Source organism: Bacillus rossius, chromosome 1, assembly GCF_032445375.1.
Source record: "Bacillus rossius redtenbacheri isolate Brsri chromosome 1, Brsri_v3, whole genome shotgun sequence".
Classification (NCBI taxonomy): Eukaryota; Metazoa; Arthropoda; class Insecta; order Phasmatodea; family Bacillidae; genus Bacillus; species Bacillus rossius.
The window spans coordinates 361,278-378,132 of record NC_086330.1 but is presented as its reverse complement, the minus strand read 5'-3'; the positions used below and the strand labels follow the sequence as shown (position 1 = coordinate 378,132).

General features: G+C 37.6%; 1 protein-coding gene across 8 annotated transcripts; it reads right to left on the bottom strand.

The window, feature by feature from the left end:
• Window positions 1-880: 880 nt before the first annotated feature.
• LOC134530763 (lactoylglutathione lyase) lies at window positions 881-16,324 on the bottom strand. 8 transcript variants are annotated; one of them, XM_063365978.1, is made up of 6 exons: window positions 16,306-16,324; window positions 12,887-12,966; window positions 11,021-11,244; window positions 4,241-4,308; window positions 1,277-1,366; window positions 881-1,100 (listed from the first exon to the last, which is right to left on the bottom strand). In XM_063365978.1, exons 2-6 carry the CDS (start codon window positions 12,956-12,958, stop codon window positions 1,012-1,014), a joined length of 543 nt encoding a protein of 180 aa, XP_063222048.1. In that variant the 5' UTR covers window positions 12,959-12,966; window positions 16,306-16,324; the 3' UTR covers window positions 881-1,011. The 8 variants fall into 8 exon arrangements, with proteins under 8 accessions (XP_063222048.1, XP_063222038.1, XP_063221997.1 ...); XM_063365968.1 differs by lacking the exon at window positions 16,306-16,324 and adding an exon at window positions 16,186-16,294; XM_063365927.1 differs by lacking the exon at window positions 16,306-16,324 and adding an exon at window positions 15,223-16,275.
• Between the last annotated feature and the right edge of the window lie 531 nt (window positions 16,325-16,855).

Here is a 16,855-nt window from a genome sequence, read left to right as displayed (position 1 = left end):
TCGGTCATATATGTTTGAAGTACGATGAAATTAATTTCCCATGCTACTCATTTTTTTTAATCCAAATTTTTCTATTGTGGTAACCAAAAGGAAAAACAATAGATAATAATTATTAAATATTATTATTAATGAAATAAGAATTCATATCCTCAATAATTCTTAAAAATTCTAAGTGAACTTTTTTTTTTGTGGTTTCATTCACAGAAAATATCTTGTATAAACTCAATATATGAAAACCCGCCATTTTTCAGTGTGGTAACATATTAAAAAAATATATATATATAATATTACAACTATTCAACTTCAAAACTATTCGCATTCTATTTGAAAATTTTACTATTCGATTCGAAAATATTCAACCATCAAAATCCACTATTCGCACACCCCTAGTTATTTTTCACATTGCTTTAACCATATTTTTCAATTATCCATGAACCTCTGGCCAGTCATTACCCCAGATAACAGCAAGTCTCTTGTAACCGAGTTTTACATTTGTCACTTTGTGTGTGTTCTCTTTGTAATACTAATTTCCCAATTGTCCACGTAAGTATAATACTGAACAATAATATTAAAATCGTAGGTCAATACATCACAAGTAATATTTTTTTTTGTTCACATTCTGCAGAACTGCAAGTTTGTAATAATCTTCATACAGCATAGTTCTGGGAAAAGCTGGATAAGAAATAGGCAAGAATAATTCATGTTTTTACTAGTGTGATTTTAGGATACCATCAAAAACTGAAATAAAAAGGATGCAATAAAATCAAACTGTGTATCATCACTGGGTCATAACCTTGTCCGTGTTCATTGACAAAGAGCAACCCCATCGCCAGGAGAAGAGGTGCGATAATTGGCTTAACTCCACACAAATAAAATAACATTTATAAGACAATACTTCATTGTGATACAGAACAAACACTGATAACATTTTACTGAATGAAAAAAATACACCCCTTTGTGTGCTGTGAGGCGTTACAACACACTGCTGTCCGGAGAACACACGTGGTGGGGTCACGGCCCAGCTGCCATCGTCTTGTTGTTCAGAATTTCTATCCAGTAGCCATCCGGGTCCTTTATGAACGCCAGCCCCTTCATCTTGCCTGTTCCGAGACATCCACAGATGAGCACTTTCCCTCGACTTCCGTTCCAGTCATGAAATTACTCCTGCCAAAATGCCTTCTACCGAGAGCTATGATGTACTATACGTTGTTTCAAGCACAACAGCACAAGTGCATGCAGAATCCTCTACACCTACGGTAGTGTATTGATAGGTTACCTTCACTTGGCTTCTTCACAAACTCCACGTTGAGCTGCTGAAACCTGTCGCAGGCAGCGTCTACATCCGGGACCATGATGCCGATGTGTCCTGCAACACACGGCCGCACATCACTGCTGTGACAAGTCATGTCTGTCTTGAGGTGAACACATGTCTTCTGTAGAAGAAGATGAATATTCAGAGTGAGGAATAAATACTGAGTTAATTAGACATAACATGAATGCCTTAAATTTGATCATGAACTTAATGGTTCCGAGTTAAGATGTAGTGCAAGGCATGCAGTCTCTCATTGTAGGAAACAATCATCTGATAAGTTCTTTAAATGATTCATGCAATGAGGAATTTCGATTTAATGCAGTTTTTTTAGACATACGCCATTGCAGTTTTGAACTGTTTGTCAAGGAAAAATTCCGAGAATCAAAAATAAATAAAAATATGGATATAAAAAATTGACAGAAAACAGGACTGAATCAGCTGATATCGACAAACAGAACCAACGATGAAACTAACAAGTATTATGGAAAACACGACGATGATTAAAGGACAAAAAATGTTCAACATATAAATATTGTACAGCACAAGAATTCCTCTGAGGAACTTAGTCAAGGAAAAAATAATATAACACAGACAAACACAGTGGGCTAACAACGACGAGACACATTAAATGCAAGTAGAAAACAAACCTGGATAGCGCAGCAAACATATAAACACAGCGATGAAGATAAACAAGTACGTACTTTGGACAACACAATGATGATAGCACTGACGAACACAGAAGATTTCCAATGAGAACAGTTGCGACGTTTCGGCAACTGACATCTGTTCCTGCCCGGCCCGGCCGCACAGTCTCTCTCGAGCTTCAGGTGGCCGCGAGCGCTGATCCAAGGGCAGCCTTCAGTGCTTTTCAAGTCATACTTAAGGGCTCCGCCTACCCGGGCACACACACGGTGTGCGGAGCTTCAGGAAAAACAATGCGATTTCAAAACTACTCAACATATCCAAGTGAGGTCTGCTTACGAAAAGCATTTAAGAGTTCGCTGAGGGCCAAAAAGTACTTTCGATTTCGGATTAAGTTTTGAAACTCTATTTTTAGAAGAGTTAAAATGGCTAAAACGCTTGTTATCAGAGTAATTTTTAGGTGTAAAAAAACCAGTACATATTCTTGAAAGCACTTACGGGACTTGCATTACACCTTTATCTCTATTTGTCGAACATATAATGTTACAGTGCCGCTCAGATTTCACAGCTATCCTGTGACGATGAGAAGAATTCGCGCGCCAGTTCAGAGGAGACACAGCGCTAGAAGCACCAGCGAGCGTTGCGCTTATCATCCCGCCTCACTAACACACATACACCCCTGAAGAGGCGGGCCCCTTAACAACTAAATTATTTACAAAAAGGTTTATGAAATTACTTTGATATTGAGTAAATATATGGTTTTCAACAGATAACTTTTGACAGAACATCACACAATCACCATGACATATTCAACTCCATTATTGTATTTACAATATTCCATTATCACAAACAATACTAAACTAAGGGACTTTAGGTTTTCAAAAGCAGTAACATAGTGTTCCAGGGCCCATCTACTTGGACACACTTAGGATGGCAAGCGCTTAAAAAAAAAAAAACTAATCTGAAAAATTACCAAGATATCCGAGATGTGTCTGTTTAAGAAAATCATTAAGGACGTGCTGAGAGCAAACGAGTAGTCTTTTTTTTTTTTTTTTTTTGTTTTGTTTCTAAACTTTATTTTTAGAAGAGTCAAAATAGAAAATATGTGTTTTTTCAGGATAATGTTTAGCCATGAAATAATCAGTACAGATTCTTGAAAGCACTCACACTTGCACTAACTACCCTTTATCTTAATTTCTCCCCATACAATGTTATGGTCACCACTTCAATTTTCATAGTTGTCCTAGGCATGACGATGATATGCCACGCCAGTTCAAAGCCATGCACTTAGGAGCAGATACCACGCGTTGCAAGTGGGAGTAAGCCTGCTATCAAAGTTTGTTTGACGCATGCAAACCTACTGAACAATACTCTCAAAGCTCAGAAAATACAAAATCTTAAAAATTACTATGCCTGCATAATCCACACAATTGATAAGCTGCCAGAAAAAAATGAATCTCCCTAAACTTGGCCCAGAAGAAAAGTTAAGCCACATGGCTTTCAGACTTGAGAAAGGAATAACTACTTAATAAATTACATAATCTGAGAGCACAGAAAAAAAACACTAAGCCCAAACATAATTTCAAAGGACGTGCCAAGTCAAATTTTGAAGCCAAGAGGCTGATTCACCGATTTGGCACAGACTATTATTTGAAACTCGTGTTGTCAGCTACAAGTCTGCAGCCAAAAGGGTGAGGTCCTCGGAGACATAATAAAGCACCCTACCCTAGCATGACTCGTTACAATGCAACCAATAAAGGAGGGAGAAACAAACATGGAGTCTCGTGGCTGGGCAGAGTCGAGACATGGCGCGTCGTTCAAATGCTCAAAGTCTCTGCTCTGCCTCTTCACGGCCTGCTCAAAGCTTTTGTGACCATGCTGTTCCTTCTACATACATACACACAAATTCTCCCATCGACTAATGCAGGGAGTTGAGTGTAAAGTCCTGTTAATGACTCCAAAATGTTTATGATGACTCTAAAATAAAAGAATTTTAATTTAACTATAACATTTATTCTCTTCCTCAATGAAAATACACTGTTAAGCCCGCGAGAGCCGTGACTTCAGGGTACAGCCCTCCAACAACCACTTGAGACAAAGCACGGTACAAAAAAAACACAAACAGTAAAAACTAGGGACTTCCCAGAAAAAGCCTGCAAGGATATTCTTCTTTCAATAAAAAAAAGGAATTGCTAATTCAATATTTTAACATTTTCCAAATTACTCTTTGCAATTCCAAATTTAACCTCTATGCAATAAGTGGTACAATTTTTGATCAACACTCACCAAATCCTCGAGGCTCAGAGTTGCCGTTGTGGTAATGTGAGTCGGGGTCGCTCTCCGTCCCCCAGTTGCTGCCAACACAACAGGACACATTTTTCATAATCTGCAGACAATACTAACATTGCGGTATGACAAAGTCTTTACCATGGAAAATTTAATACATATTTTTGTATATATATTAGGTTCTAACTGTATTTACTTGTATGACAATTCTGTCTTCCTACTCATTCTGATATCTGAAAATATTGGAAGTAACATAACTGGCTGTCTGATCCTGGATCATCTCTAGCTACATCACTGCAGCTTTTTTTGGAAAAGAAATCATAACACTGCATAAGTTTACTAAAATCAGCATGCTTTGAACATGATTTACGACTAAAACAGGCAAGAATGGTGTACCGTGTTTTCTCGCATAATCGTCGCACATTTTATACTAAAATCAAGTTTGAAAAGTAAGTAGGGGTGCGACGATTATGCGGGAAAAAAATTTTTTGTTAGGTAAAGTTATTCATAAAAACAAAACCTGTTCATGGAAAGTACGTTTATTTTAAAAAAGGTGGCGTATACAAGAGCACGCCAAACAATTTATATTAATAATTCATTAAACAAAAACCTTTCTTCAACTTTAAATAGAAAAACCAAAATTCTAACGCGAACGCAAGCCACTTGAATCTGATGTGAACTAACGTGTCGTAGAACACACTTGCCACGAAAGAATGCGGGCTATCAAATTTAGTTAACTCGGCACCTGACAGAGAGCACGTGTTGCATCCAATTGGCGAGATATCGATACTCGACAACGTGCGCGTGCTCTATACGGGAAGCAACATAACCAAACACAAATGATGCGCTGGCTACATTTTTATAAGCAGTACGCCGCGGCAACGCAGATGATCCGATAAAGGAAATAACATTTAAAAACGTCTTTAAAAAGAAAATTTACACGTCAGACAACTTCGTATTTTTCCGTTAATTAAATAAGTAAGTGGTAATTACAGAATAAATATTAGATTTCTACTTTAAAATACATCGTTTTATATGGAAAAGATACCTACACATAGCGCTCTGCATCTACTAGCGGGACCAAAAACATATTGCGAGTTTACGCGAGAATTTTTTTTATCCCAACTTTGACAGCCTAAAATATGGGTGCGACGATTACGCGAGTGCGACAATTATCGAGTGCGACGATTATGCGATAAAAGAGGGTATTTCACCCTAAAGAAAACACACATTTGTGAAACCCCCAAAACTTGTCTGATACTGTCTTTCAGTACTGATAACAAACAGGAAATGCCTGTCAGTTCATTCTCACAGTTTTGCAGATTTTTGTGAGAAAATGTATTCACACACAAATGGAAAACTTTATATTTATTTATTTCACATTGCCATTGTGGGTTTACGTAAACACCCAACTCTCAAAAAAATGCTGTTCATTTTGCACTGTTTTGAAGTAATGATGCATGATTTGAAGTAGTGCAGTCATTGATTCAAAGTAAGGCCTTTTTTTTAATTTTTTATTTACGTATGCACACAATGTGTAGCACTAAAAACAATGCTGCTGTGGTGTGTCCACCGGCACCACATCAGTTTCCAGTGTTAGAGACTCCAGGCGGCGAGTGAGCAACGCATCCCTGACGAGGTAGGCAGCCCGGCGCCTGACAAGGCGTGTGCCCAGGAGTTACGGGACCAGCAGCTTCGACATCTGCTACGTGGATATTTTTGAATACTCCCTTCTGATTGGTCGTGACGCATTGCGGCACAACTGTCCATTGCCGAGGAGTGTAAACAGAGACGCAGTGACAGAAGTGAGACACACGCAAAATCGAAGCCAACAACGACAGAACCACCAGACTTGACAAAAGCAGCATTCACCAGATAGCACCTGATGCATCGGCAAAACCACGAAGAGACTATTACGCACGAATCACGGGAGACGTAACAAAAATTACCTACAGATGTAAGTAGAAGAAGCAAGGCACTGTGACCATCAGCAGACAGCAAAGTAACGCTGTATGATGGGGAACTACGGTCAGGACAGGACGAAGTGACGTAAGGAGAGCTAACTGTGACGTCAGACGTGAAACACTTTGACTGGGACGGCGTGGTGTGCCAGAAACATAAGATATCACTCCTTGTACTGTTACGGGCGAGAGGCCCCAGCATGTCTGTCACAGCTGCACCGGGGACAGGCAGCACCAGCTCGTTCCGGAGAAGGCAGACGACAGCCATCCAGAAGGAGTGCGGGAGCTTCTGGGGACAGCGACCAAGTACAGGGTTCAAGAGGCCGCGGCTGTGGTGCTGACTCGCTGTGGACGAGACCACAGCCCAAGGTGACACTCGAGAAACGTCATCAGTGGTCGCGGGCGCCACCTAGGGCTGCCACGTGAATTACAAGCTAAGTGTCGGCGAGTTCATAGCCGCAACAGATAACGGGGTTTAGCATAGCGAAGTACTGTGTTGTAGTTAAAATAGCAGACAAACAACATAATCTGGCCATCTTTCAGTCCACTAGTTAGAACTGTAGACAAGAGTAAATTCTGTACATATTTCATTGTAAATATTCTTTGAATTTTGTGTTGTCATATTTTGTAGATAAATCAACACCTGTTGAAGTGGCTGAGTGAGTCATAGTGTGAACTAAGCAATCACAATCTTTAAGCCCTTTTATTTTGTTTTGGGCAAATTTGATAATTTTTTAATTTGATTTTTGAAGTATAATTTGTAATTCAGAATATCTAGAAAAGAATACGCCTCACGTAAATATTTCCATTAATGATAAATGTGTAAAACTCAAGTATTGTTTGGATAGGAGAACATGCTATCTAATATTTTTTCAAAATATATTTTTATAAAGTGCATTTTGTGAAAAAGGCTCCCTTAAGATTTGGTATGGACATTTTCTTAAGGTAAGTGTGTTTTAATGTTAAAGTTTGATTTTGGGATACATGACCAGGTGATTTTAGTTGACTATTATGATGTTCCACGAGATCGTGTGATCAGGGCTTTCAGTAACCCAACCCGAGTGTCTAGTGCCCAGGGTTACTACTACCTTCGCAATTTTACTGAACGCCAGGGTGATATTTGTAACCCAGTCAGGAATAATGATTTTGTCAATAAATTTGTGCTCTGTCAACAAACATACCTAGCATTGGTATCTTTTCTCAGTCTAGAAAAGGCAGAAACCCCGACACTTTAGGTTCACCTTTATGAACATCAGAAAAATTAAGTGTCATCACATGCTTCACGCAACAAATTAATAATTTGACAAATCAACAAACAGTTTTTTGCTCCTTCCATAGTAACTTTTCCCTTCCTTCATTGCATATTTCCTTCAACCCATTTACTATGGTTTAGTGGTTTATTGTACACAGAAATATTTTGGACGCCCAATTGTTCAGCCAATGTTTATACTACACCATCCCACATGTTAGCAGCAGCTCTGGTAGAAAAGCCAGAAGCTTTCAGGGGTAGTTTACCTCAAGTTTAAATCATGGCAGGTAAACTTTTAGTAAACAACAGTGTCAAGAATTATGTAAACAGGTTAAATAATCTTTCCAAAAATATAAAATGTTATGTTTATGCTTTTCTAAATATTAATATATTATAATAAATATCAGTCACTGCCGTGTGTTCATAACCAACGGACATTTGCATGCAAGATCCTCTTGTTTACATAAACATAGTCTTGTTTCTCATCGTTTGTATAGTATCAATATTAATTCACTATTAGAACAACCTGACTTTTAAGGGGGGGGGGGGGGGGCAAAATGATCTAGTGCAGGTCAACGACACAGACAGCTGGAAACCAGGAACAGCCGTAATGGCAGTCCTCGAAATTTAAGATTTATTCAAAACTGTGGAATTGCTATGTGCTAAGGTCGATGAAGTGAAAATATGATAATGAAGATGTTGCTTATTGATCATGATCATAAACTGCAGAGATCAATCAGGAACTTCTTTTTCTGATCAAGCAAAGTTTATGTTTATTTCGTTACATGATGTTTTCAAATCAAAAATTTGAAATCATGATATATGACCTATGATTTTTTTCAGATCTTTCATTTCTTTTACGCAGCCGAAAATTTACCCGTGTAAATGTCTACGACTTGTGTTGTCATGCTCTGAAACATTGCTGGAGCGTCTTGGAAGCCAAAAGGCATAGCAGAGAATTGAAATCTATGTCTGACCAGGGTCATGAAGGCTGTTTTGGTGGTCTTCAGGTCGTATAGATACCTGCCAATAACCAAATTTTAAATTAAATGACGAAAATATTTTCAGGTTTCCTAGCCTGGCAAGGGTGTCGGAGGACCTGGCCTACATGTGCTGAAGGAGGGCCCTTGGGGATCATGCCTGCGCAAAGAGGGCCGTGGCTCTGAACCACCTCTTGGCATGACTCAATCCACGTGCAGCAAGTGTGTATTAAACCATGATCATGATTACGGAGATACCGTCTGTGCATAACTATCTTTGTGAAGAAGAACTATTTTAGTCACTTAAGTGCAGTACAGCCGGCCGCAGCTCAGTGGTGATGTCACGCATACATAAAAACATGTAGTCCAATTGTACTACCTACTGTAAACCGTCACTATGTTTACATTTTTTCTTTTTCCTTTTTTTCATGTTTTTATGAGATTATGAGTGCAAAATTAAGGTAATTTATTTAAAAGGTTTTATGTTAAAAACAGTAAGAGGAAGATGTGAATAGAGAGCCTCAAATCTAATTAATGATGCTATTGCAAAGCTATTTTATCTCTGCATTTATAAAACCATTACTATATTTTAGCGCGGTTTAAATTCTCGTTATTCCTACTTGCATAAGTCTGTGGATTTTCAATTCCAGCTTTGGTTAATTCATCTATGGTTGCTATAAACAGGTATTCGTTCGATAGTGGTTTTTCGAATATGGATGTGTAAAAAGCAAATAAAATAAGGAAAAATTATCTGGAGAGGAAGATACGTACTGAGTGAGGGCCGTACTTCTCTTTACATTTCCGTTCAGCTCACAAGAAGAGACTACAGCGGAGTTCCGTTATTTTGGTAGACGTCAAGTTGGGTTCATGAAATTCTGCATTAATTTGACAGAATAATGGATTTTCCGAACTTCAAGAATGAACTTGCTCTTCAGTCGATATCTACATTCCTGACCATCCTGGGTTCGAATCTTCGTACTTTCCATCCCTGAAGGACGATGGTCGGAGCCGTCAGTCGCTGTCACAAGAATTTTGAGACCTGAGTTTTCGACACAACCATGACGAACATACATCTAAGGTTCCATGTGGTCTACGTCAGTGAGATCGTTTCAAATTAATTATAAAGACTTTTCAGGATCAGAGGAGGATGCTGGACTGCCGTCATCTAATTTTACAACTAGAACAGTAGTATTCGTAGTTTTCAGCTGGTCGAAAACGTCCTTGTCTCTGGTTACCGCTATCCAGATGTCCAGTGCTGCAGAGTTTGCAGTGTCTCCGAACAACTGAACTAGACGTAAGGTTACGTGAATCGAGACATTACTAGTATGAAATACCTTTACTTAGATTTTTGGCTCTCTAGGAATATATGTCCGCATACAGATAACTATCACTATCACTGATATAGTATATATGCTATTGAGACTATTTGATCACCTAAATAGATGTCATTTATGTTTGCTTGTTCTTTTAAGTCAAGATAATAAAAAACTAATATTTTGGAAGGTATAACTAGTTACGTCAAATTCATAACCTTTGGCATTACTTTTAAAATATACATTTTACAAATCGATTTCATAAATGAATATTTAGTTTATGATTCACTCTACACTTCCTTATTACACATTTTAGACACTTACATGTCTTGTAAGCGGAAACAAATTAGCCAGGAACAAATGAGTGTAATAACTTGGATAAAACAATATTAATATGAGGTATCATAATCAATTGTTTATTTCTGGAGAAACATATATATATATATATATACATATATATATATATATATATATATATATATATATACATATATATATATATATATATATATATATATATAATTAGGCACCCAATTTCAATAAATAAATATACCACGTTCTACACTACTTATGTTACTAACAGTAGTGCTATGGCAAGAACTTACCCTCAAACTCACCTCTTCCTAACTTCTTGTACTAAAGGTTAAAAGTAGCACAGCTCTGTAATCAAAATTAATGTGTATTGTCGTTTATACCAAACACTGTGTACATTTAATTTTACTCAAATTTTTAGGTTAGTTATTGGGGGCAGGATGAAACACCTAATTATTTGTGGGTGGGGGGGATGTGAACTCCTAAAATCTAGTTCTAATACCATTAATTATTTTATTGCATTAAAGGTTGTAGACCTGCGGGACATTTTCTATACATTTGTGATTGGTAGTTCAAATTTAATCATCTCTAGTGGTTAAGTATAGTCTTTACAGTAATTGTGCTTTCCTACCACTGCTTGTTAATTTTTGTAATTTTTATGTATGTAAAAATAAGTGTAATTAATTCTGAAAGTAGGAATTGGTGACTGCTGCTTAAAAATGCCTTACAATTGTTTTAAATTAAAAATTTGTTTGAAGAGCAAATCATTCTTGAGTTGTGTTGATCATAAAATAACACAGAATATCTGCTTACAGTACCCCATCTCTATGATGCCTGTGCTTGTATTAATGGAACTGTGAATGCCATTTTAACCAGGGAACATGTAAATATTATGCCCAATAAGAATTGAAACATGAAACTGCAAGAGAGCGCTTCAACTGGCACTGCAAGGTCACACAACGCACTGCGTGAGCTCCAGCGTAGCCTTGCGAGAGAAGGTCCACTCGGCCAGCTCTCGCGGGTCAGCCGGCACGTCGTCTGCTCTCTCGTAGCCCAGGAAGTAGAGCGAGAACTTCATGTCGGGGAAGTCTAGCTTCTGCAACAGGCGCATGCCTAGCACGCCCGTGTAGAACGGCAGTGAGCGCCGCGGGTCCTTGATGCGGTACATGGTCTGCTGGAAGATGTACTCCTGCACACACATACACAGCTAACCTCTACAATTCAGTATGTGTTCTGCTGGAAAATGTAGTCTCGTACACACATCAACAGCTAACCTGTTGTGTGCCGTAATCAAAATGTAATTTACGCTACTTTGCGTCGAGATGCATAACCTTCACGTGTGGAAAACAAACTGTGATGCATCGAGGTAATGAAACCTTCCACGCCTACACAGCGAGAGTATTGCGCGGCTATGTGTGCGATACGTTGTTACGCTGATCAACCTTAAAACAGAGCAAGTAAGAGAAAGAATGCTGCTGACGTGCTCAGGTGAGAGGAGGAACGAAGATTTACAGGTAAGTAGCCACAAAATTCATTATGTATGTCCCACAGGATCCTGGTGTTGTTTAGTGAATATGAGATAGATAAACTAGACAAACTGCAGTGTGTCCCAAACTGCAATGTGTGTCCTCTTTATGGACACACACACTGCCGCCCTTGCTGTTTTACACTCTATGTCTTGGGAAACCTCAAGAACAGACAACAAAGATAAGCACACAAACACACAGAGAACAAGCCAAAATCAGCTGATATCAAATGTTAAATGAGGAGACAGTACCGATATTCCGTGGAAGGAACTAGTCAGAAATATATGATAGCACAGGCGATCAGATCACAACAGATAAAACAGTTGCGATGTTTCGGGAACTGACATCTGCTTCCGTCATCAGGCACAGTCAGTCAGAGCTTATTTTGAAGTGACTGTTCTAAAGAAAGGAGAACCAGGTTTTAGTGTTGCTGGAATTTTTCCTCTAAACCTGCACAAATTCTGTGCATTGGATTTTGGTCCAGTCCAAACATTGTGCAATTTTTCCCATCAAGTACTATAAGAAGAATAAAAGAATCTGATATCCACTTGAACTAATTTACCTGCTTCCAAAGATAACCCAAATGGAGATAATCGTTAAAAAAAAAAGACAAATATTATAATATCCACAATGTGACATATCCGAGTGCAAGTTTTAGATTTAAAAAAAATTCACAACATTCTATCCCAAGGACCAATATCTCAAGCAAAATGTATACACCAGTGGTCTATCATCACTTTCAAATGAAATAATACCAAATTAAAGTAAAAAAAATATTAGTAAATAAATAAAATCCTAAAATGTTGATGATCACTCTCGTGAAATTCAGACTAATAGGCTTAGAAGAGAAATAAAAGAAGGCTTTAAGATAGGGCCTGGAAAAAAAACAAACAAATTAAATAAAATTCCTGGAGCAAGCAAAGTGAAAGGAAGAAAAGTATAAATATTCCTAAAGACTTTAATGACTCAGACCAGTGAGAACTACAGTGACATTGTGACAATGACATATATATGGTATAGATTTTGTCAGCAATGTGGAAATGGTGTAGGGTGAGGGGAATTTGGGAAGGATGGGAGAGTTTAGTACTGTGTGACTTCAAGCTATTGGGATACCTTTTAATAAATAATGCTATATTCTCAAGTAGTACCATATTCAATAGTTATTGCAACACACCAACACAACTGTATGAAAGTGCAGGTGATCTGTAACCTCTATTCACATGCATCTTGCCAGCACTGCCTTCTTGTACCAGGAAAGGCCTTATATAACTTCAAATGCTTAACGTAAAGGCCCTAGAAACATACCTTAGTGGCCGGGTCGGGCTCCTTGCATATCTCCTTCACCTGCACGCCCGAGAGTCCTAGCTGGTCACTCATCCTTGCGGCTGTGCAACACACCACACACAACACTAGCGCAACACTAGCACAAGTCATGCACTGGTACACAGTGGTCGCAAAACCAGACTTCAGACATCTGCGAGTTTTTAAGTGTAAGGCTTTTGCATACATACCACAGCAAAACCATAAATGCTTCAGCGTAAAATTCATTTTTGTATGATACTACGAAAATTACAAAGATATTGGTTAATCAAGCAAGGGACTACCACAGTTACCAAGAATCATCAATTTAGTATTCATTGAAGACAAAATATTTCAGAGTAGATCTGAGAGAAATGTGTGTGAAACCCCTCCAGCAACCACGTCTTTACAATTGATAGAGGATGTTCCCACAACAAATTATGAAGACAATGAATGAGACTATGAAACACACAGCTTGGACAAATTCAAGTGTTTTGAGACTCAAGAAGGCTTGAATCAAGTGGAGATTGTGCAAGTGAGGACCCTGCATTAAGCAGAGGAGAGACAAATGATGATCTTGCCATCACAGGCACTAGATACACATCACCTGCATAAAGGAAAAGGATGTACAAGACCACTGGCTCCGGCATTCTGCTAGAAGTCAAAGACCAAGGAACATACAAGGCTGACCCTCAAACCCTGGAGGAAGCACTGCAATTCTCAGCAAGCAAGGATTGGAAACTTGCCATGCAAGAGAAGCTTGAATCGCTAAGACAGAATAATGCATGAGAGGTAACAAGTTTTCTGGCCGATAGAAAGCCTGTTGACTGCAAATGCGTGTTCAAGACTAATAGAAATGCAGAAGGAGGAATTGAACGTTACAATGCTAGGTTGATCACAAAAGGTTGTGCTCAAAAAAGGGAGATTGACTTTGAAGAGAAGTTTGCCCCTTAAGTTCAACGTGTTTCGATAAGACTCTCGTAAACATTAGAGTACATACCAAACGTATTGGTGTGCCAAATGAAACTTTATGATAGTGAAACTACCTGGAATAAACTAAAATAATCACAGTAAAAATAATCCTAAGTTTTAAAGTACTTAAGACAACTAGCATTACAATGATTATAATACATATTCTCCAAGCAAAAAGTCAATGGGCTCGGTTGCACAGCGATGAAGTGTTCGCTTGTTAACCTCAAAGGACGTGGTTCAAAATTGGTCAATTCTTTTATTTCCATTTTGAATAACATTATAATATACATAATATTATAAAATGAAAATGCTCAATAAGGTTAAGGTTTGTTTCTAGTAATTATTTAAAGACTGATTTCAGTAGTTTTAAAATGTTTCAGGTTAATATTTTAGTAATGCCATAGACGTCTAAACTTCTAACGTGTGCGGAAACTCCAAAGTATTAAATGATTAATGAATTTTGACGAGAAGGGCAGTATTAGAATAAAGGTCCTTGTCGAAAATAAGGTTCATTTTCATTTTTTTCGAAGCATTCCTAATAGTTTAAAATTCCAGTTTGTTTCGTGAAGCCATCTGAGGGTGATGGTGGCAAGCAACATTTATGACTCAGACAGCAAATTCTAGCAGCAAGTGCAGAAAGTAAGTGTGTGATTTGTGTCTAGAAATTTTGAAATGTACTTGAAAAGTAAATATTTTATTGATCAGTGTATTTATAACGCTTGGCATTATTTTAAAGCATTCTACTTTAAATTTTGTGTCAGAGTTTTGTATTATAAGTTTTGTGCAACACTGGAACACATGAATTAGCTCGTTATCGAGGTTAGATGTTCACACATCACTGGCGAGAACTCAGAGTCCCTCACTTTTGTTTTATTCTGTCACATAAATCCAAACAGTTATGTCTCTCAGGACAGGCATTGTTGGCAATGTGCAAAATTCAGTAACAACTGCAATCACAGCCAGAAAAGAGCATCATTTATGTTTTACAACTTGCACACATATATTGGAAACTTTAATATGTTTTGAAAGCTGTGCATGTTACTTAACTTTATTAAGAATTAAAATTCCATGTCAAATAAGTTTTTTTTAAATTGATTTAACAAGAACAACAGGTAGCCTATGTGAGTATCTGATCATGGAAAGTGGAAAGTAGTTTAATGTTGGGCAAAATTTTCAATTGTTTACAAAAAACCTGTTATGTATACTCAAAAGTGAAAGTTCTCCTATTCAGGGAAGGTAATTCTCTATAGTATATATACATATAGACACAGACACAGTTATGGCAAGTAAAATTACACACATATTTCCAGTAAAAAAAAAAAAAATATTATTTTAATCAGTATATCTTTCAAAACAATGCAACAAAATACCTTTTTCCAGAGCCAAAGTGTTTTAGAATCTTGCCAAAATTCACAAAAGATGCTAGAGGCCCTATCTTTGGCATCCTATATCTCCAACAAATAATTTTTTCGAACCCAAAAAAAATACAGGTTTCTCATTTTCTTTGAACTAAGTTAAGATGTATGTCAAATTAAAAAAAAAATCTAAAAAATTTGAAGGTAAGATTATTTTCTTTGCCTGCCTGAATTTATGTGCACCACAACATAAACAAGATGTAGATGGTTAGGTTTATGTGTTAAAGGCAGTTTACTGCTGTAGGGGCAGGATATAAGGGAGGCAGACTATTACAAGACCTCGGGCAACCCTGCAGAACAACCCGCGATGGGAGCAGGTACAGCTGGTGGCACAGAAGGGGAAGCAGGGCTGGGACTGAAGGGAACAGTGTACTGCACACTGGCCAGGCCCATGATGGAGGCACAGTGCAGGGTAATAGTCAGTGATGATCAAGGAGCTGGTGTGGGAAACACTACAGAGGAGGAAGCAGGTAGAGGCTGTTGGTAATCAATGGGTGAAGCTGGGATATAGGTTGCACAGAAGGAGGAAAGACCGCGAGTGGAAGGTACACAGAGACTGGAGGCAAACAGAAAAAGGAGGGCAAGGCCAGAGTGGAATGGGCTTGAAGGTATTGGAAACGCAACGTGTGAAGGACCTTAGGAGAAAGCTAAAATAAATGGGAGAGGATATTAACCCAATTGAAAGTGTAGATTGAAATTATAAAATAAACAAATTCTAAAAGTCGTAATAATCTAAACGAAGCGTACAGACACAGCCAGTAGTAGAAACTCCTTTTCAAAGATTTCTTAAAATGTATGTATATTCACTATTTACGTACTAAATTACATTACAATAATGATTAAGTTATATATCACTCTCTACGTTTGTCCTTGACGTAATTTTACACGATTATTCACGTAAACGTAAACACAACAAACCATTGCGGCCAACACAAAAAGGATAATTTCATAAAATTCCCCCGAGAAAAGCAAGAATCACTTAAGAGAAAACTTGTTTTCATTTTTTTGGTGCTCACAGGTGCACCTGTGTTTCCGTACCATGTGCGTCTCTGCCTGAGGACGGGAGCAGATAGCAGTTCCCGAAACGTCGCTTGTTTCTGTTTTGGTAAAGCTATTGTATTTGTTTGTGTTTTTTATTTTGTCGTGTTTTTTTTGTCTCGATTCAACTGTTGTGCTGAATTATTTTGGGTTCAATATTTTTGTGTTGTCATCATTTGTGGTTTTTTTTTCGTTCTCTTAGTACATTTTTCTTTGTTTTTCTTTGTTTGTTGACCATATTCCTGTTTCGGAATATTTTGTGGTGTTCATATCCTTGTTGACAACAGCAACTGTTTGCTTAATTTTGTGTGTTTATTGTCTTTTTTGGGTATTTTTATTTATTTATTTTATTTATTAGTTTTTCTTCAACAGAAAAAGTTCATAGCAATGGTGTATGTCCAAAAACTTACATCAAGTCAATTGTATATTGTGTTATTTTTCAGAGATTTAAGAACATATCGCTCAAAAAAATTGTTGTAAAGTAAATTGAGAGATGTATTTAAAAGTTATGAATATTTTTGAGATAATTTCGTGTGTTTAAAAACAAAAT

Excerpts from the sequence above, each read along its gene's own strand:
- LOC134530763 (XM_063365978.1), bottom strand. The coding sequence starts at position 12,958 with ATGAGTGACCAGCTAGGACTCTCGGGCGTGCAGGTGAAGGAGATATGC. Across the intron at positions 4,309-11,020 it reads GCTACGCTGGAGCTCACGCA|CAACTGGGGGACGGAGAGCG; the intron begins GTGCGTTGTGTG and ends TTGTGTTGGCAG. Across the intron at positions 1,101-1,276 it reads TGTGAAGAAGCCAAGTGAAG|GCAAGATGAAGGGGCTGGCG; the intron begins GTAACCTATCAA and ends GTCTCGGAACAG.